At 38.9% G+C, this 22,746-nt stretch overlaps 1 protein-coding gene across 1 annotated transcript; it reads right to left on the bottom strand.

Annotated features, from left to right (window-relative positions):
- Positions 1–1,564: 1,564 nt before the first annotated feature.
- LOC125272808 lies at positions 1,565–17,811 on the bottom strand. The gene is made up of 13 exons (XM_048197942.1): positions 17,561–17,811; positions 14,500–14,533; positions 12,176–12,383; positions 11,823–11,969; positions 11,548–11,728; positions 11,175–11,275; positions 10,945–11,101; positions 4,880–4,913; positions 3,349–3,556; positions 3,009–3,155; positions 2,746–2,908; positions 2,386–2,486; positions 1,565–2,312 (listed from the first exon to the last, which is right to left on the bottom strand). The coding sequence occupies exons 1-13, from the start codon at positions 17,610–17,612 to the stop codon at positions 2,139–2,141; spliced, it is 1,707 nt and encodes a 568-aa protein (XP_048053899.1). The 5' UTR covers positions 17,613–17,811; the 3' UTR covers positions 1,565–2,138.
- Positions 17,812–22,746: the final 4,935 nt, after the last annotated feature.

A 22,746-nucleotide genomic window follows, 5' to 3' on the forward strand; every position in this document is an offset into this window, starting at 1 on the left:
CTGTGGGTCTAGTTTTTGTATCTGTTTGTGTCGCAATAGAACTGTGGTCCTGAGACTGCAGCCTCCGGTATTACAGGAACATAATATTGGGGTTGGCTTGGCTGTTTTAATAAAAATATGAAAATGGACCCCAGCACACATCCAAGAAAGTTACTACAGTTACTGTAGATTATTTTTATTAAGATTTTATTCAGATACAGTTTCCATGTCATATAGGAATACCAGCATACCATCATACCATCTCTGGCCAAGGCCTGTGGCTTTTTATTCTATAACATAATCTATTACATAACTATTGATGGTAGGTGTTTATTAAACTTGGTTTATCAGTTTGTATTTACCACGTGCAGAGAAGTTTTACATCACATAGCTATAGTAAAAATGATTTAAAAAGGGTTATATAGAGTAATATTAACTGGCATGCTACTTTGCTAGAACATGATGGGTCGTGGGGATGCTGGAGTTCAGTAGCCTGGCACACAGAATAATAATTTTAAGCATGACTAGCAGTTGTTATAGTACTAACATCTTGCTCAGAAACCTTGACTCTTTCCCTACCAGTGTTTTTTTTTAAAAGATTCTAGCTTCATGCATTCTTTTTTTACACTCATGTAGGTATGTAGGTATGTTTCATAAAAGAAAGCAACATTTTGTGCAAAAACCGGAGAAAAACAAGTTTTTGTCAAAGACCACATCCAGATTGGATATAGAATGATGATCAAAACATAGATGGAGTAGATCGAGTCCATCAACATCCCTAATGCTTGCACAGTCCCATAGCGCATCCTGGGTTGACATTTCATTCAGTAACATTGGATGGTTATGTTGGTGATCGTGTTCTTATATATTATGCATCATTAGGTATGATTACATATGATTTTGCTTGTTTCTGCTTCTTTGTATGTGTTTTGATCAGGAGATACAGTACTCTTTTTAGAAGATGTATAGCAGCCCCTACCATAAAAAAAGTTAAAACACAGAAAGCTAGAAAATTCTGTCAATGGCAGAGAAAGAGTTAAAGGTCCCGTTTTTCGTGTTTTTTTGAAGCTTTGATTGTGTTTATAGTGTGCAATATAACATGTGTTCATGTTTCGCGTGTAAAAAAACACAGTATTTTTCACATAATTTACTTATCTGTATACCGCTGTTTCCACTGTCATAAAAACGGGCTGATGACTTCCTTGTTCTATGAAGTCCCTCCTTCAGAAATACATAACGAGTTCTGATTGTGCCAGCGGTTCCTGTGTTGTGATTCGACAGTTCTGAGCGCACCGTGCCCGGAAAAGTCACGCCTCTTACCATAACGTGGAGATGCATGCGCTCAGTGTTATTGTAAACATGTCTTTAATTTTACCCTATCAATTTGAGCCGGAATCAGACCCGGTGATTGGACTGCGGGATGAAAATAACAGCATTTCGACGACATGGTGACAAACATGTCGTCGAAATGCTGTTATTTTCATTAAAGAAGGAAGTAGAGGGATGTAGTCCAAACTGGCCGTTCGATGTAGGCGACTTCTGTTAAATAGAATATCTCGCTTGGCATTGAACTTTGAGCTTTAAAATTTTACAGATTTTATTTATACTCTAACAACAACATTACACACTAACTAAAGTTTGAAACATGGGATCACGAAGAACGGGACCTTTAAGGAATATATTGGGTTAGCTTCAAAAAGTTATTTTTAAACGTGGACCTACATGTAGAAATCATAATTTTCTTTATCATTTTGAATTTGTTTAACTAATTGTATTATGTTCATTTAAAGATTAATTTGATAAATTGGAGACAACTGATTTATGTAGAAATGTGTACTGTACTGTATGTGTTCTGTAGTCACTTTTGTCAAATAACCAGCACCATGTTGTACATGGAAAGTTTCTTGTACTACACAAGGATGATGCAACTAGTTTTTTTTTTTTTTTTAAGATTAGTAAATAGTATATAGGATAGCCTATCAAAAGAAACTGCTGATTCAGATGGTGATATTTGGTCATTTAACATTCATTCAATGCTGAAGAAAATTGTTGATTGCTTTTGTCCTAACCAAGCTTTATATTTTTACACCGTTAAACTGACAGTGAAACAACTCTGTCCATGCATCTTACAACATTGTCTGGTCTCCACTATGAATTTCTCATAAGTTGTAAGCACCTCTCCTCAGTCTTCCATTAGCAAAACGCACAATCCGATCAAATGCCTTGAGAATCAAAACATCAACATCATCGTTTGTGTCGGTCTCGTCATGGTAGTTCTTCACCGGAAAGATACTGCTCATCGGCACACCCACATATCCACTGCACAGCTCCATCTGGACAGAAACAAGAATTATTTGTAAAACTATATAAATCAACATACATAGATGTTAAAAATGAATGATCTACCTTCTCTTTGATCTTTTTGCTTAAGAAGACCTTCTTCAGATTATTTTTGACTAGTGGACATGCTTCATCCACTTTGGTCATGACAATCACTTGAGGAATATCTGCAACAAAAAAATCTAAATGATTTTGATCTGAATGATTTAATATATTCCTGTCTTTTCAGTTTCTTTCATTGCCTCCAAACTACAGAAAATGGCAAATGTTACATTTTTTGTTTTATTGGTTAAACAACAGCACCTTTTATCATCAAAATGGAGATCAAAATATGCACATATGCTGAACAGATTCTCATGGGGAATTCAGACACTTGTATATTACAGTTTTGTGAATAATGAAGATAAAAATCATACAAAGTTTTACCATTATCACTGATTCTCTGGCGGATAACCTTCAACTTCTCAATAAGTAAGTTATCTGGGACTGTATCTGCAGCAATGATGTAAACCAGGCAGAAAGCTTGATCGGACAGTGAAGGGTTTTCATTGTAATGTTCATCCTTATTAGAGATGGGATTCTCGCTGAACTAGGATTGTAAAATAAAGGCAAAATGTAAGATATTGCACACATTTAAATGTTAATTTTAAATCAAATTAATGCAGTTATTGGTAAAGTGAATGTCTTACTTTATATCCCTCCCTCACTTGGCCATATATGGTTTTGACAATGTCATCTGTTTGACACCCAGATAATTTTTCAGGTTCTAAGCCCATTACGTCACAGATTTCAAAAGGCAAATCTGCATCACTACTTCTGATGCGGTATACATTCAGCTATAAACACAGACCAAGAATATGGCAGCATAAATATTTTTAAATATCACACACTTTTGATGTGTAGTTCAGGTTATTTGTCTGTATTTCATTACAGCATATTCCTAAAATCTTAGCAGCTTCATTTTCTGAGTTTTAAGATCATGTTTATGTTGGTATCATGTGAGTGCAGCAGGAGTCAAATAATACATACTCTTTGTGTGAAACTGTGACTGGCAGCTGATTGTGAAGTATCAGATAGTGCTTCACAAACAATTTCTCCCTGAAAGGCACTGCTGACAGAGTTAATAAAGCTGGACTTCCCTGCTCCAATTTGTCCAGCTACCAGGATCCTGATGTGTTGAACTTCTGGATTACTCAGAGAAAATTTTTCAAGACGTGTTTTCAGCAGTTCCTTCTCTCTGCACAAACAAACAGACAAATGTATTTACACACTAAATTCAGGAGTTCACACTTACATGTAATCATATAAACAAATGAATGTGCTCCTGCTATATATTTAAAGTGAAAACTTTTATTTATCTTCATTTTAACTATATTTTAGCTTCATTGTACATATTTTTATTGTTTGATACTGTACTTTGAAACCTGATATACTTCATTTGGTAACACTAATGGTCCGTCATTAATAAGTAACTATGCAGGAAGTAATGCAGGACTAATGAGTAGTACACTTCAGCTACTTCTATTAACTATTGTAGAAACAAGCTTAACTAACCAGTAAGTAATATCAAATTTAGAAGATAGTTCCTTATTAGCTAATCAATAATTACCTAATGAAACTACCATCATTAATAACTATTAACTAACGGACAAATTGTAAAGAACATTATCGTGTGTCTGAGACGTAATCAGTCATCATTTTTACTCTGAATATAGTCATAAAATGCATCGTTAATAACTCAAGTGTTACCTAGTCACTATGCAGGAACTAGTAGTGATCTGGACCATTATTTTAAAGTGAAAAACATCTTTTTCACTTTAAAATAATGGTCCAGATCACTAGTAGTTCTTGAAGAATGAGTAAGTACTTGAGTAATAAATGATGCATTTTATGACCACGTTGAGAGTAAAAAAGGACAATCTTCAAGAACTACTAGTGATCTGGACCATTATTTTAAAGTGAAAAACATCTTTTTCACTTTAAAATAATGGTCCTGATCTCTAGTAGTAACTAGGTAACACTTGAGTAATTAATTATGCATTTTATAACCACGCTGAGAGTAAAAAAAAGACAATTGCTCACATCTCAGACACTTAATGTTGTGATTAGTAATTAATTAGTAATTCTTTATAATTTGTCATAGTTACCTATTAGTAACTTCTTAATGATGCCAATCTCATTCCCTAATTTTTGATTAGCTAATAAGGAACTATCTTAGTCCTAAATTTCATATTACTTACTGATTAGTTAACCTAGTTTCTATATTAGTTAAGAGTAGTAACTGAAGTGTTAATGTAGTACTACTCATTAGTCCTGCATTACTTCCTGCATACTTACTTATTAATGGCGGACCATTATTCTGAAGTGTTACCCTTCATTTTGTAAATCCAAGCAAAACGGAAATAAATGCCTGGCATGCAATATTGAAATGAATTTCATTGTCATTTTAACTTATTACATTTAGATGATAAATTTGCACTGCTAGGTTGGACATAGCCTACATATAGAGATATAAATAAACACTTGCATACTGCATTGCGTATGTACATGGAAAGCTTACCCCCAGTCAAATTTCCTCCATGGTTCACCCGGTTCTATGGAGAAAAAAAAAAAATCATCATATAAGCAATTCAGTTTAACAATAAATTGGTAGTATCTTTCTCTGAGAATGCATGATGTGTAATATTTTTAAATATGGGAGACAGAGGTGGCTTGTAGGACAGGGTGAGTTGTAATACGGCTGGTATAAATACATATACAAATTATGTTAGGATGAAATCAATATCATGCATGACCAGTTGTCTGTGTACAAATATAAAAGACATACAAGACAAGAGGGTAGTCAAACTAACAAGAGGTAATCAGAACTAAACTGAAAAGAAACACAGGAAACACAAGAACAAAGTGAAAGTTAATGTGACATGAAAGCATGTGACTGCAACACATGGTAATTTGAACTTTTGGTACCGCTTTTGATGCTTTTGCAATAAATAAGTTATTGTGATTCCACTTGTGTTACGGTACACAGGAGGCAGACACAGATGTAACAGGTAACGGTTGTTTTATTGACCACAGTAGAGCAGAGGAACACACACAGGTGAGTGAACTGGTTGTAGATAGGTTTGAGCAGGTAGTATGAGGTATAGTTACTGTCCTTTCTATTGCAGGTAGATACACGCTGGAGTTTGGAGATCGCTGGAGAACTTGGGAGCTGGCTGAAACACAACCACACAGCAGACGAGGCACACAGAGGGAAGGAGACACGCTGGAGACAGGTGAGTATACGAAGAGGAGTCCTTGAGGTAAGCATAACAGTGAGTATATGCGAACGAGACCGGACATAGAGTGCTGTGTGAGTGTGTGCTTTATGGTGCTGTTGATGAGTGGAGTGATGAGGTGCAGGTGGCGGTGATCAGTACTCTGGAGACAGCGTGCGTTGTGATTGGGTGACGTTGGAACCTGACGTGTCTGTGACAGTACCCCCCCCTCCACGGCCCGCTCCAGAGGGCCGAGGACCCCGACGCCGTGGTGGTCGTCCTCTTCCCCGCGGTGCCGGTTTCTCAGGGTGAATGTCGTGGAATGTCTGGAGTAAGCTGGGGTCTAAGATGTCGTTCCTTGGGACCCAGGAGCGCTCCTCGGGGCCGTATCCTTCCCAATCCACTAGATATTCCAGCTGACCACCACGACGCCGGGAGTCCAAGATCTCACGAACCTCATACGCAGCTCCGTCCTCCAGGATGAGTGGAAGGGGGGGTTCGGCGGGAGCCACGTCAGGTCCTGTGGGAAGAACAGAAGGGTGGTGAGCTTTCAGCAGTGACACGTGGAAAGTGGGGTGTATACGACACCCTTGTGGAAGACAGAGTTGATAGGTGACTGGGTTGACCTGCTTGACGATGGGGAATGGGCCAATGAACCTGGGACTCAGCTTTCTGCATGTCTGATGTCCCGGGTGGATAGCCAAACCATCTGACCAGGCTGGAAGACTGGGGTGTTGGAACGTCGGAGGTCGGCTACCATCCTGCGTCTGCGCAGGGCTCGTTGCAGTTGATGGTGTGCTGAGTCCCAGACCCTCTCACTCTCTCGGAACCAGTAATCCACTGCCGGAACGTTGGAGGGTTCCCCATCCCAGGGGAACAGTGGGGGTTGGTAGCCGAGTACCCACTGGAACGGTGTGAGCCCTGTAGTTGACTGCCGGAGAGAGTTTTGGGCGTACTCGGCCCAACCCAGGAACTGGTTCCAAGAGTCCTGGTGGTCATGACAGAAGGTACGGAGGAAGCGGCCAATCTCCTGTACTTTCCTTTCCGTCTGCCCGTTCGACTGCGGGTGGTATCCAGAAGTCAGGCTGACGGCCACACCTAGGAGGGAGTAGAACGACTTCCATACTCTGGATATGAACTGGGGTCCTCGGTCGGAGACTATATCGTCTGGTATTCCGAAGTATCTGAAGACTTGGTTGAAGAGTATTTCGGTGGTCCCCATGGCAGTGGGTAATCCTGGAAGTGGAATCAGACGGCATGATTTCGAGAAGCGATCCACAACAATTAGGATGGTGGTATTTCCTTCTGAGACAGGGAGATCAGTAATGAAATCCACTCCTAGGTGTGACCATGGGCGATCTGGAACGGGCAGCGGAAGGAGTTTCCCAGCTGACAGATGACGAGGAGACTTGGAGATGGCACACTCCCGACAGCCCTGCACGTACCTTCTGACATCCGAAGCCATCCCTGGCCACCAGAAGCGTTCTTTTAGCAACAAGAGGGTTTCATTGACCCCCGGGTGACCAGTGCCAAGTGACGTGTGAGCCGAGTGAATGGTGGGAGTGCGTCGTGTCCGTGGAATGTACAGCAAGCCAGGTGGACAGCCCGGCGGAGGATTCGTGGAGGCATTGGAGGAGGGGATGGTCTCTTCTGACCAGGTAATTGGACTCACGATGAGGGAGCTCGGGATGATGGGTTCAGGTTCTTCGGTCTTTTCCTCAGGAGCATGGAGACGGGAGAGAGCATCTGCCTTCACGTTTTTGGTACCTGGGCGGTAGGAGATGGTGTAATTAAAGCGGGAGAAGAACATGGCCCAGCGAGCTTGTCTAGGGTTCAGTCTCTTTGCTGACCGAAGATATTCAAGGTTTTTATGGTCTGTCAGTACCAGGAACGCGTGCTTGGCTCCCTCCAGCCAATGCCTCCACTCTTCCAAGGCAAGCTTCACAGCAAGAAGTTCCCTGTCACCGATGGAGTAGTTGACTTCCGCCTGGCTGAGCTTGCGGGAGAAGAAGGCGCATGGATGGAGTCTACTTGGCGTCCCCTGCTGCTGCGACAACACCGCTCCCACTCCAGTTGTTGAGGCGTCCACTTCGACGATGAATTGTTTCTCTGGATCTGGATGTACGAGTAAGGGAGCGGTGGTGAAGGCTTCCTTTAGTTGGTTAAAGGCATTGGTGGCTGCTGGGTTCCAGGACAGAGACTTGGGCTTATTACGGAGCAGGCTGGTAAGTGGATGGGTGATGGAACTGTAACCTTTGATGAACCGTCTGTAAAAGTTGGAGAATCCGAGGAAGCGCTGGAGTTCTTTTATGGTGGTGGGTTCTGGCCAGTTGGTGATGGACTCCACCTTCCTCTCGTCCATCCGGATGCCACTGTGGTCTATGTTGTAACCCAGGAAAGAGACGGAAGATTGGTGGAATGAGCACTTCTCTGCCTTGAGGAACAGGTTGTACTGACGAAGACGGGTAAGGACCTCCGCAACGTGTTGGCGATGTTCGGCCTGGCTCCGGGAGTATATGAGTATGTCGTCGATGTAGACTAGGACAAAGCGGTGGAGAAACTCCCGGAGCACCTCATGTATGAAATCCTGGAATACGGAGGGGGCGTTGACCAGTCCATACGGCATAACCAAATATTCGTAGTGGCCAGTAGGGGTGATGAAGGCGGTCTTCCACTTGACTGTGATTTTGTTGAGTGAGCGATAATCAATGCATGGCCGCAAGCCTCCGTCCTTTTTAGCCACGAAGAAGAAACTGGAAGCAGCAGGGGAAGTAGACGGCCTGATGTAACCTTGGGCGAGGGCTTCCTTGATGTAATCCTCCATGGCCTTCTCCTCCGGGATGGAAAGAGGGTATATCTTACCCTTTGGCACTGGTTCACCCGGAAGCAGGTTGATGGCACAGTCCCATGGCCGGTGTGGAGGCAGCTTGGAAGCCCGTTGCGGGCAGAAGACGTCGCTGAAGGGGGCGTAACACTTGGGAATGTCGACGGAGCGTTGTTCGACTGGACTTTCGATGGACGTGGCGCAGAGAGAGAGGTCAGGCGAAGGAGATGGTGGAACAGGAAGTTCAGCCAGACAGCGAGAGAAGCATGTGTCGCCCCACTTCAGGATTTCGCCCGTTTTCCAGGAGATGGTGGGGTTGTGCTGCTCCAACCAGGGGCGCCCCAGAACCACGTCAGCAGTGGAGTCCTCCAGAACCAGCATATGAGTCTCTTCCCGGTGTAGTAAACCAACTTGAAGTGTTACTGGTCCAGCCACAGTGCGGACGCGCTTACGGCTCAGGGGTCTGCCGGTTATTGAGCTGATCTTGTAGATGGTCGGAGACGGAGTGGTCTTGAGACGTAGTTGGCGACAGATGGCGCTGGAGACGAAGTTGCCGGCTGACCCAGAGTCGATGAGCGCGACCACTGAAAGGGAGACAGTAGCAGCAGTAAGATTGACGACAGTAGTGAGTGGTTTCATTTCATGAGTAGCAGGAATAATAGCACTCACCAGGGGTCGCGGCGGTCGTGTGGGGCATGCTGCAATCACATGCCCAGGGTCTCCACAGTAGAGACAGAGATGAAGGGTCAGCCGGCGGCGGCGTTCTTCAGAAGATAGACGAGAGTTTTCCACTTCCATGGGTTCTTGGGCTGGTTCTGGAGTGCTGACGGGTTCGGATCGGCAGAGGAGCACGTTGGAGAGGGACTGGTCCTGGTGCTCTTGGATGTACGCTTGCATGCGAGTGGCGCAGCGAATGGAGAGCTGGATGAACTTTTCAAGGCCGATGGAGTCCTCGCATGCAGCGAGATGCAGCCGTACCCGAGGTTCTAATCCTTGACGATAAGTTGTTATCAGGGCTTGTTCATTCCATCCGCTGAGTGCTGCAAGCGTTCTGAATTGTAAAGCATAATCGTAAATGGACATTGATCCTTGTTTTAAATTATAAAGTTTCTCACCAGCTCAAGAATCCGTGATCGGTTTCCCGAACACTTCCCGGAAGTGGGAAATAAACGCCGAGTAGGATTGGGTTACAGCGCCCCGCTGGGACCAGATGGAGTCGGCCCATTTTAATGCTTTGCCGCTGAGCTGAGAAATGATGAACGCTATCTTGGATGTGTCACTCGGGTACAGGTGCGGCTGCATCTCCAGGACCAGTGTGCATTGCAGCAGGAATCCGCTGCAATCCTCCGCCGATCCTGAGAAGGGCGCCGGTTTGGCCATGGGACTGACGTACGGTGGCAACGAAGGAGGACTGTTGACATTGTCGGTGGTGTTTGCTGGTGCAGGTGAAGGGACAGTGACTGGAGATGGTGGTGGTGGATTGATGGTTAATGTGCGCCGAAGCGCCTCCACAAGTTCCTGAAAGGGATCCGGCTGGCTCATACGGGGTCTGCGGTGTTGGTCCGGTCTTCTGTTACGGTACACAGGAGGCAGACACAGATGTAACAGGTAACGGTTGTTTTATTGACCACAGTAGAACAGAGGAACACACACAGGTGAGTGAACTGGTTGTAGATAGGTTTGAGCAGGTAGTATGAGGTATAGTTACTGTCCTTTCTATTGCAGGTAGATACACGCTGGAGCTTGGAGATCGCTGGAGAACTTGGGAGCTGGCTGAAACACACCCAAACAGCAGACGAGGCACACAGAGGGAAGGAGACACGCTGGAGACAGGTGAGTATACGAAGAGGAGTCCTTGAGGTAAGCATAACAGTGAGTATATGCGAACGAGACCGGACATAGAGTGCTGTGTGAGTGTGTGCTTTATGGTGCTGTTGATGAGTGGAGTGATGAGGTGCAGGTGGCGGTGATCAGTACTCTGGAGACAGCGTGCGTTGTGATTGGGTGACGTTGGAACCTGACGTGTCTGTGACAACTTGTCTGTCTGTTATGTTTTTATTTATAACTCTAACCTACGTATTTTAAAGAAAAGTTTAGAAGTAAGAGTGGGATTTGCAGCTCAAAATATCTTTTTAATGCTATGATGACACTGGAATTTCCAACTTCGATATGATACCTTGAAAATATTGATATATCAGTATACTTTTACCATTGTCAAATAACCTGTACCATGTTGTACATGGAAAGTGTCTCGCAGTTCTTTGGAAAATGTTACATGTCATCACCGTCTCTACACAAGCATGATGCAACTATTTTTTAAAAATAGTAAATAGTATATAGCCTATCAAATGAAACAAAACAAGCTGCTGATTCAGATATTTGGTCATTTAACATTCATTTAACGGTGAAGAAAATTGTTGATTGTTTTTGTTCTAAACATGCTTTATATTTTTACACCGTTAAACTGACAGTGAAACAACTCTGTCCATGCATCTTACAACATTGTCTGGTCTCCACTATGAATTTCTCATAAGTTGTAAGCACCTCCCCTCAGTCTTCCATTAGCAAAACGCACAATCTGATCAAATGCCTTGAGAATCAAAACATCAACATCATCGTTTGTGTCGGTCTCGTCATGGTAGTTCTTCACCGGAAAGATACTGCTCATCGGCACACCCACATATCCACTGCACATCTCCATCTGGACAGAAACAAGAATTATTTGTAAAACTATATAAAGCAACATGCATAGATGTTAAAAATGAATGATCTACCTTCTTTTTGATCTTTTTGCTTAAGAAGACCTTCTTCAGATTATTTTTGACCAGTGGACATGCTTCATCCACTTTGGTCATGACAATCACTTGAGGAATACCTGCAATGAGAAAGTCTAAATGATTTTAATCTGAATGATTTAATATATTCCTGTCTTTTCAGTTTCTTTCATTTCCTCCAAACTACAGAAAATGGCAAATGTTACATTTTAATTTTATTGGTTAAATAACAGCACCTTTATCTTTTGGTGAAATGGATATCAAGTATTCATCTATATATGCACATATGCTAAACAGTTTCTCATGGGGAATGCAGACATTTATGTATTACAATTTTTTGAATAATGAAGATAAAAATCATACAAAGTTTTACCGTTATCACTGATTTCCTGACGGATGGCCTTCAGCTTGTCATGAAGTATCTTATTGTCTGAGTTTCTTATGAGTCCGATTGTATCTGCAGCAATGACGTAAACCAGGCAGAAAGCTTGATCGGACAGTGAAGGTTTTTTTTGGTAATGTTCATCCTTATTAGGGTTGGGATTCTCGCTGAACTAGGATTGTGAAATTAAGACAAAATATAAGATATTGCACACATTTAAATGTTAAATGAAATTAATGCAGTTGATTGTAAAGTGTATGTCTTACTTTATATCCCTCCCTCACATGGCCATATATGGTTTTGACAATCTCATCTGTTTGACAGCCAGATAATTTGTCAGGATCTAAGCCGATTACGTCACAGATTTCAAAAGGCAAATCTGCATCACCACTTCTGATACGGCATATTTTTAGCTATAAACACAGACCAAGAATATGGCACTATAAATATTTGCCAAAATATTTGCAATGCTTTTGATTTTAAACAGATGTGTAGTTCAGGTGATTTGTCTGTATTTCCTCAGCATATTTCTAAAATCTTAGCAGCTTCATTTTCTCAGTTTTAAGATCATGTTTATGTTGGTATCATGTGAGTGCAGTAGGAGTCAAATAATACATACTCTTTGTGTGAAACTGTGACTGGCAGCTGATTGTGAAGTATCAGATAGTGCTTCACAAACAATTTCTCCCTGAAAGGCACTGCTGACAGAGTTAATAAAGCTGGACTTCCCTGCTCCAATTTGTCCAGCTACCAGGATCCTGATGTGTTTAACATCTGGATTACTCAGACGAAAATTTTCAAGACTTGTTTTCAGCAGTTCCTTCTGTCTGCACAAACAAACAGACAAATTTATTTACACACTAAATTCAGGAGTTCACACTTACATGAAATCATATAAACTCCAGTAATTATTTGGTTGTTTTTCTGAATGTGCTCATGCTATATATTTACAGTGAATACTTTTATTTATCTTCATTTTAACTATATTTTAGCTTCATTATACATATTTTTATTGTTTGATATTTTGAAACATGATATACTTCATTTTGTTAATCCAAACCAAAAAAATGGAACAAATGCCCTGCACACAATGCTCAGTGTACACCAATCAGGCATAACATTATGAGCACTGACAGATGAAGCGAATAACATTGATTGTCTCTTCATCATGGCACCTGTTAGTGGGTGGGATATATCAGTGTAAGGCTCCAGCTTGTAATGACTCTCCCAACCTCTAGTTGGTGCTGACTTGTAATGACTCTCCCAACCACTAGCTGGCACTGAAACCTAATTCTGTGTAATGACTCTCCCAGCCACTTGGTGGCCCCAGCTTCGGTAGAACACATTGTACTGCTACTCATTATGACTTGATTTCTCCCACCTGTGGGTCATTATCTTGTTTGTGTTTGCCTATTTAAGCATGCCTTTTTATTTCAGTTGTGTTCAGTCTTGAGTCTACTATTCCTGTGTTATCCTTGCCATGAAAGCTAAGTCGTTGAGTTTTTGATTTGCATTTACTCATCTTTTGTTTCTTTTATTTTCTGTGGAAGCACGGCTTCCCTTTTGTTGTACTATTGCACTTGGACTCCTAAGTAAAACACTTTTTGTTCAGTCATCTAAGCCTACATGTTATTCTTCTGCCCTTGGGTCCATCTGTTATTTGTTATTTGTCATCTACCATAGCTCAGTGGTAAAGAGGCAGTTCAGTTAACTAGAAGACCAGAGTTTGATTCCAGCCTCAGTCACCCATCACAATTAGGCAGCAAGTGAACATTTTGTCCTCCAAGTTAATGTGAAAAATTTGCAAGCATAAAGATTTAAGCAAATTTGACAAGGGCCAAACTGCCCTGCAGGAAGCCCATACAAGGCCCGTACCAATAATCTATAACAATAAACCTGACAGCACAGGGTGCCAAACATTTACCATTAATGAAAATAACCATTAAAGACTGTTAAAAAAGAAATGGTCAAAGACTGGCAGAAGCATCTGCCAAAAAAAAAAACTTTAAAGTTTTAAGTAAATCTCTTTAGTTAATAATTAGCTAACAACAGTACACACGCATGAGCTGATATAACTACCATCAGCATCTACACTTTTATTGCTTTTAAATAAAGCGACATGTGTTGTACCCCTTGAAAAGGGGGAAAATATATATTAAAGGTGCCCTAGAACCCTTTTTCACTTGATGTAATATAAGTCTAAGGTGTCCCCTGAATGTGTCTGTGAAGTTTCAGCTCAAAATACCCCATAGATTTTGTATTATTAAATTTTTTAACTGCCTATTTTGGGGCATATTTAAAAATGCGCCGATTCAGCACGTGAAAATTTTAAATTTTAAAGATGAAAAATTTCAAAACCTTTAAATTCTTGCGCGCACCGCCCCCAAGCTCGCAACTCTATAATACATTGCATAAACAAAGTTCACACAGCTTATTAACCCTCAAAATGGATCTTTACAAAGTGTTCGTCATGCAGCATATCAGATCATGTAAGTATAGTATTTATTTGGATGTTTATTTGATTCTGAATGAGTTTGATAGTGCTCCGTGGCTAACGGGGCTAAAGCTAACATTACTGTCACACTTGGTTGAAATCAAGGAGAGGTGTAGGATCTAATCACAAGCAGAATAAGGTTTTATTGATAACGACTTTAAACAACTCTTCACTAAGAAACAGAACAAAACAACCAGGTATACACAACAGAGAACTGACCAAGAATGTATTGAATTTCCCTGTGTTATTATTTACAATTTTGCACATTGTAATATGAGTTCAGCTGTATTCAGTAGGTTCAAGTGTTGCTGCTGCAGTCTTTCATGAAAATCTGCAGTATTGTCTTCAGACAATGTGATTAGTTCTTCTTTTTTCTATCCAAAAAGAATCCCATGTGTGAGCGTGTCCATCCTCATCCATTACACAGCTTATGTACATGTAAAGCTTACCTCCAATCAAATGTCCGCCATGGTTCATCCAGTTCTATGAAAAAACATCATATGAACAATTTTAACAAATTGGTAGTATCTTTCTCTGAGAATGCATAGTGCTTAATATATATATATATATATATATATATATATATATATATATATATATATATATATACCACTAGTATAAATACATACACAAATTAGGTTAGGATGAAATCAGAGACTGTCCTCCTCCAAAAAACTACCCTATAGGTCGTTTTTTCAAGCACCTTATTACGACCTACACTGCCTGGCCAAAAAAATAAGTCGCCGTTTGGATTTTAATAGGCAAATACTTAAGAATCTTTATAACATATAACATGATAGAAATCATGTTTCTATCATGTTATATGTTTGGCAATGGTTCTTTTAACCCTTAAAGATGGAGTGTGTAGCTTTTCATTTCTTAAACAACCATGTAGGAAGACACATCATGGCCATATTGCAGGATGACAATGTCATTGTCATGACAAGTGAAACTTGTGAAGTTAGTTTATATATTTGATAAACGTGATAAAGGTCACATGTATATGGAGCGACTTTACAGAGAGTGTATTTTACAGACATTTTTAAAATGTTGTTTGATCTTCTGACTGATTTCACTAAGTGACAATGATAAGTCTTTGATTGTATACCAAATGTAAAAATTTAGTCTTATCCACTTAATTATAGTTGAAGAATAAGGATCTTTGGTCCTATGTATATGTGGTGATACATTTTGTCACTGGTGTTACTGTTTTTTGTCTGTCACATTAAATAAAATGTGTCATATGTGACATGGTAATAATTTTACATTGAATTCAGCTCCACTCATTAATTAAGATGTAAATGATTGCATCATTACTTTATTCAATTATAACTGTTTTTCAAATATTTTCATTGTTATAGCAAATACATGGTTGCGCAATTAAATTAACATCATTCAATCACACTTTTAACTAACCTTATTGTTAGTTACACAAACCACATAATCTCCTTATTTTTTGCATTATCATTATTTTTTTTTTTGTAACTCTGACTGCATGTGCCAGAAAAGTAAGGTAACCAGTGACCAAAAAAAAAAAAAAAAAAAAAAAAATGGTACATGCTCTTTAAATGCACAAAAAAAAAATAATAATAATAATAAAAGTTGTGATGGATCCGAAATGGTCAATATTCATATTCATGCATTTTTATTAATATTTATGTTAATCGTTTATGGCTTATGATTTATCAGTTTTACTTTTGATTTCATATATTCATGTACTTCTACTTTATATATATTAATTCTTATCATATTTTCAAGTATTTACTTGTTATTGTACCCTTATGGTTATTCTTATTTTATATTTAAGAGTATGCTTGTTATGTTCAGTTGTTCTTCAAGTGTTTCAGTGTGACAGGTCACACTGACACGTTTGTGGTTCGACACTTGGACGCCTGCCAAGTACTGCAGAAGTGATGTTTTTCAGAATTATTGCTCATTTGAATCTGACCAAAATATGTCTGCTGACATTTGCAAAATTCCCTATGGGTTAAAACAACTATTTTTGACACTGGACCAGTGGACGACGTAATGGGTGAAATTAACCTTTTTCATTTTAACAAAAACATCAGTCTGAGTGGGTTGAGAATTTCCCTGTATGCTTATAGTATAATATGGACTGAGTTGTTGATAATTTAGCTTTTTCTCTCCTTTGCTCTCCTGGGCTTCTGCTTCTTCTCTCTTATCTGCAAATGTCTTAATGTTTTAATTCTTTTTGATCTTCATCTATTGGATACAATACTCTGGATTTTACAATACTCTAAATGTATTATTAACTATTGACTACTCCTTTATGATGTTTTTTTTACCTTTTGGTTTTATATTTTCATTATCGATTAAGTTAGCATGTGAGGCTAAATTTAATTGTAATGAATAAATAATTTTTCTTCAACATTATCATCAGCCTGGATCTCAATCTCTCAAGTTTTTGCATCAGGTGTCATTTGTATTCATAAAGTCAGTGTGTAATATAATGATGTGGTCTAAGTTTGAACGTTAGAAAAATAAATACTTTTTAAGACGTTTTGTCATACCAAAAGTGGACTTTCTGTAGAATGACCCGAATTCAAATAGACCTACTATTTTTACTTGCAGTAAAACCATAATATCAACCTGCACAACAAAACAATCATGGTTTCTGTAAAATCCATTATCATTTGATCGATTTGAGCAACCATAAACGACGCAAAACATATGAATTTTGAGTTTTAGGTTTCCTATATGGAAAAATCAGTCCCTGCCCTCCAGCCGCACCAACCTATTGATTCTACAGCTTATTTATATTACATGTGATCTGTATATTAATTTAAACTAAATGCTTAATAATAACTGATAAACTAAAACTGCATGTGTATAATGGATTAATAACAATATAGATCATATAATAATTATATAAACCGTATATAAATCATAAAACTGCTCATAATCTAATTTCAGTCAATCTCTTAAATTTAACTGCCATCTTGGAACCACCCAAACCCTTTCCCCTCACCCCCACCCCACCATCTCTCTTTCCGCAGTCTTTCGTCACAGCCTAAATGATGTAATATGCAACCACACCCCTTGAGTAGACATAACAGCCACACTGCAGTGCTTTTGCTTATATCATTTATTAACAGATTCGTTTTGTGTATGTAAATGACATTGTTTATAAAGCTGTAGTTATTTGCTATTTATTTATTTCAGAACCACACCTATACCTAACCATTCTTGCATTGTAACAATCTTATTCTGAGATTGTATGCACATGCCTACTGCAATAATTCAGTTAAATAAATTCAGTTCTTGGCTTAGTTACATGTTCGAACAGACACCCTGCAGTGATTACAACATTAACGCAGATTCAAAAATATACTTTTAAATGCAGACCTTTAATTCTAAATATTGTAAGTTATTTTGTTAAATAGATACATTTGATCAAAATCAGTAATAAATAAATAAATAAATAAAGATGCATATAGAAAGATCATAGTTGGAGACAATCCCTGCATTCTCAAATTATGCAGTACTTACCATTAGATACTGCTGAGGATGTTTGCTCTGATTTTGATCCTTGCCCTCCCATTTTTGATCTCCCAGTCTTTATATAAATTCAGCAAATAATACCACACTAAACCACAGAAACACACAGTTGTTTAAATTAAATAGAAAATAACAAGAATCACAGAATTGCTACAGTGTTCTGTCTTGTGTTTCTTAGGATGAGCAAGCATTTTGTGAAGGCAGTTCTCATCCGAGGCTATATTTATACATGCAGGTCTAACTTTCAGTTTCACTTTAAAAAAAAAAAAAAAAAAAAAAAAAAAACATCATCATTGTTTCAATAGAAAGTTTTGGAAAGAATTTCTGTTTTCTACATGTAAAAACAAAGGGAAGCAGGCTGAGGAGGTCACGGCCAAAGACGTATAGCAAATGTAATGTCACTGATTGAACCCACTCCCTACTGCTCAATAAAATAATCACATTGCTGAGTGTTTTTGAACGTTTTGTATTGTGATGAATGGAAGTGGATAATTTGAATGTTTGATGTACACGCCCTTCAGTTTGCGTAAGTGGGTGTCCCTTAATGAAATGAATGGGTGCAGGTGATGCGTGTTAAACATTCTTTAAATAATTATCTCGAGGACTGCTCGAGAGAGGATGCTGGGGGAGTTTTTGGGTTTTGGAGCTCGTGGGGAACGCTAAACGGCCGCTCGGGACAAATGGTGTCTCCGGCGGTGAATATAGTAAGTTAGTGGGGGGTAAATGTGGTAGGCAGTCAGGGTGGAACTTTTGATTAGGAGAGCTCCTGACTAAGCCTTAACTCTGCCCCGGGAACTGAGCTGAAAGACGCTGAACCTTATGGACTGATTTCTGTGTAAGTGATTAAGTGACAAAAGGATCTGCGGTGTATCTTCCCTGTTGAGCTGAATCCATCTTCGTGTGATCCTCTCCTGGTCCATCAAGTAAAGGGGGTAACGTTTTAAAGAAGTGTGCTGTCTTTTAATGTTTAATAAAGAATTGTGTTAATTGCCATCCAGGTGTTCTGTTCTCTGCCCTCTTATTCGTGCGGTTGTTACAGTATTTTGTTTTGGTGTAATAATTAACATTACATTTGCGAGTATGACTCTCAGTCGGCTCGTGAATGAGTAGGTATAGCCTGCACACAGCCACTTCGAAACAGTTCATAACCCAGATAGCAAAATACACTCGGGCCAGTTCCTGTTAGATTCTCGCCTGCCGGAGACTTACCACTCGGCCCGTTTCTTTTTGCTGCGATCGGGCCTGATGCCTGGTGTACTCACTGCCCGATTCCGGCCCGAATCAATCGGGCCAGACGCTGCAGCCGTTACCATGCCGACACTACCGGAATCAAGCCGGTACCGGGCCGTCGCAAATGCGCACAGCGCGCCAGAAACGGCCCAGCCCCGTTTATATCTACCATACTGTTCATACATTTGAATTTGAATTTGATACCCAGCCAAAACGTTTATTACATTTTAATTATATAAATGTATAATACATAACAGTATTTAAATCTATAACATCACATTATTATGAAAGCAATTATAGGCCTATGTCCATTTGAAAAGAACTTACTTGATATGGTTGGCATGAAAACATTTTATTTACAAAACAATTACAAAACTGTATTACATCAAATAACAGCAGTTGTTATTTTGAAAAATTATACACTGGTGTTTACTTATTCAATTGTACACTCTGTGTATAAGTATAGACAAACTTAAAATGTTTTAAATATATTGGTATGGAAAAAGTTTTGCTGTTGTACTTAGCAAAATAATGAGCTGAATAGCTTAGCTGAACTCTGCAGGCAGGTAGATCTCCACAGGATCGGGTAGCCTACCTCTGCAGGACATTACATAAACTCATTAGTTTTAAGCTTAAGCTTCTATGGGTTTGATTTTGGTTGTCATTTGATGAAATAAATACAAAAAAAAAAAAAAAAAAAAAAAAGTGTGTCGGTGTCTGTCATAGAAAAAAGCTGAATGCCCCTCCGATTCTCCCGTCATATGGGAAAGTGAATATTTAAAAATACAACATTAAAACTACACTTACATTTAACGTTACACCCTTCCAACAAAGAAATTGATCGACTCTGTCAGCTTGTTAAACATATTTGGAGATTTTCTACCATATGATGGCTGAAGCAGCAGCATGTGACGCTTTTCTCGGTATAACCAGATCAACATTGTGAACAGAATTCTACAAAACTGAAGTGAAAACATCAAATTATCATTCATCCGCAGAAACACACAGTTGTTTAAATTAAATGGAGAATAACAAGAATCACAGAATTGCTACAGTTTTCTGTCTTGTGTTTCTTAGGATGAGCAAGCATTTTGTGAAGGCAGTTCTCATCCGAGGCTATATTTATACATGCAGGAAACTTTCAGTTTCACTTAAAAAAGAAAAAAAAAAGCTATTTAGCTATCATATTTTTTTGTATAATAATTAAAATATGGGTGGAAGTCAAAATAATTTTCTCAGAAAAACAAACTAAATTTCTGTTTGATCCTCACCCTAAGTATATGGCTAGACTTGGAATATATGGAATTAGCTGCTAATTTTTTTTTTTTTTTTTTTTTCTCTCCAGTCTTTGCAGATCTATTGGATTTATTGGTTAATTTATCTTACTATGTGTCAGTGACAGCTGATTCCCACATAGAAGCCGACATTTTCGTGACCTTGCACAACGTTCTCTAAAAGTACTCTAAATGTGACGAAAATTCAGAACCTTTACAGAATATTAGGGATATTCCTAAACCTCCTCTTTTGGTGATGAAAGTGCTGCAGTTCAAGATTCCTTATATGACTTTAGGGGGACGTTCCATTTTGGTTATTTTATGGTCACATAAGAATGTTACAAAGAGGACACGTGGAACATTAACAGTTGGTCATTTACAGTATTTTTAATTGCTAACAAGCGTTTACCAACACTTAAAGTACTTTTTCTAAACTCTGAACATAGCAACACACCTACATCACACAATTAGCCAAATAGTTAATTTTCTGCCCAAAACCAGATTTTGTTAAATAAACACAAACTCTGCTAAAAACCTTTTTCAACACATACTAACTCTATCAAAACACATCAAACCTGATTCAAAGTCTTTCGAGTCGTTCTGTCAAAACATAGCACTAGTTTTCTATCCAACATGAACATATAGTCAATCAAAGCGCAATGACTGTCAAAATACTAACAGTTGATGGCATTATGAAAACTGCATTACTTGTCATGCACGTCTGCATGATCCATGTTCTCAAAATGGCTCAACTGTAGCCGATTTGCGGTTGGCTGATTGGTGATCAGGGGCCATATTCACAAAACATCTTAAGGCTAAAAGTAGCTCCTAACTTGCCGATTTACGTAGGAGAAACTCTTAAAAATAATGGGCGTGCCAGTCCTAATTTTAGAAGTCCTAAATTTTTGCTCTAAGAGTATTTCACAAAGCATTTTAGCGCTAAAACTAGCTCCTAAATCTGTGAAACGTTAGGAGTAGTCAAGAGGACTCCTAAGTCACTAAGACCAAATCACAAACAGTCCTAATCCACCCAAAAACACTGTACACCATTGAGGCAATAGCGATAGAGCCTTGGGTGCTGAACCTTTTCTTCATAAATGCAATACATTTTGATTTATAGATTTGAATCTACGATGAGACGCCAAAAATAAATCTTTAACAAATAAATAAATATTGTCCGATTACATGGCAGTGGTTTTCATGAGTGCCCACTTACAAATGATTGAATAGAGTAAAATATAATAAGCATATTTGGTGTGCTGTCCAAGGGGATCGAGGGCTCTGAGCCTGGAATTTAGCCCAAACCCAAAGTAATCCCCGTATCCTCAGCCGAGAGTGAGGAACGGAGGGTGGAGGGATGCAGAAAACTGTCGAAGTAACTATAGGCGAGTCGGCTCTCATCTGTGTATATATTCCTCCTCTCGAGCTGATTAGAAAGACCGTTTGAATGTGTTTCTCCCAAACTTTGTTTATAAAACATAATTTGTCGCTTGAATTCTGCATTCTCTTGTATTCTGCATTCTGTATATACTAGTTTAATTAGTGACACTTAGCCTACATTTTAAAACCTTTATGGCAACAATATGGCAACATTTTATTTTGACTATGGCAACATTTTTATTAAAAAAAAATATATATTTGTTTGAATAGGGCAACAATTGTATTTTAAAACCTTTATTTTAATATGAAAACATGACACCTCATTCTACAATATTTCTATGATTAAATCACTGACTTCAGCCAATCACTGTGTGTATACTCCATAGCAACGAGGTCAACCCCGCCCTTACTCTTAGCTTAAGACTTTTTTCTATTCCTTAGTAAAAGTTGGTCTCAGCAGCTTTGTGAATAGGTTTTAAAAGAAAACTCTTAGCTAAGAACTTTTACTGCTATTTAGGAGAACTTTTAGTGGTAAGATAAAATGTTTTGTGAATACGGCCCCAGTTTTGTAAGTAAGTGTTTTTAGGTGTGTATGTAAGTGTTTTCAATCACCCAATGTGTTTTGTATTTTGAATAGATGTGTTTTCCCAATGGTATCCATGAGATTTCATTTATGAACGAAGTGTCTTATGAATGAAATAGTGTGTAGTGTGCAGGAGCAAATGTGTTGCAGAATTGCAAATGAAGTGCAAAGCAGCGCTTTTGTTTAAGGTAAGGTGACACTGTGTTTAAGGTATAGTAACAAAAGCTTCAAGTTTTGTAACTTTGTCTAAGCATGTGTCTATAGTGTTCAAGCAATAGGCAAAAACTGTAATGTGGAACAACCTCTAAGTAGGGTTTCCATAGACCTGGCAAACTATTTTGTCTGAGATTGATACCAGTTATCTAAAAATATATGGTTAAATAAAAAATAAAAATAAAAAAATAAAAATAAAAACCCTTCATAAATATTCATAAATATGATCAAAGATGACTCTAGAAATAAATCTGCATTGTTTATCCTTTTGATCTTTAATTCATAAAATTTGCAAAAATCTAACTTTCATTGAAGGAAAATAATTGAAAGGGGGGGGGGGGGGAGATAACATTAAGAAATAGATGTTTTTTCTCCAAAACACGTTGGCCACAATTATTGGCACCCCTAGAATTTTTTATGAGTAAAATATCTCTGAAGTATATTCCCATTCATATTTACATTTTTTTTTTAGCTCACCAGGGTGATCATGAACATGA

Source organism: Megalobrama amblycephala, linkage group LG7 (genome assembly GCF_018812025.1).
Source record: "Megalobrama amblycephala isolate DHTTF-2021 linkage group LG7, ASM1881202v1, whole genome shotgun sequence".
NCBI lineage: Eukaryota > Metazoa > Chordata > Actinopteri > Cypriniformes > Xenocyprididae > Megalobrama > Megalobrama amblycephala.

Coding starts and splice junctions, on each gene's coding strand:
- LOC125272808 (XM_048197942.1), bottom strand. CDS start 17,612: ATGGGAGGGCAAGGATCAAAATCAGAGCAAACATCCTCAGCAGTATCT. Junction 12,384..14,499: donor TGGCGGACATTTGATTGGAG/GTAAGCTTTACA, acceptor TTGTTTGTGCAG/ACAGAAGGAACTGCTGAAAA. Junction 11,276..11,547: donor TCAGGAAATCAGTGATAACG/GTAAAACTTTGT, acceptor TTCTCATTGCAG/GTATTCCTCAAGTGATTGTC.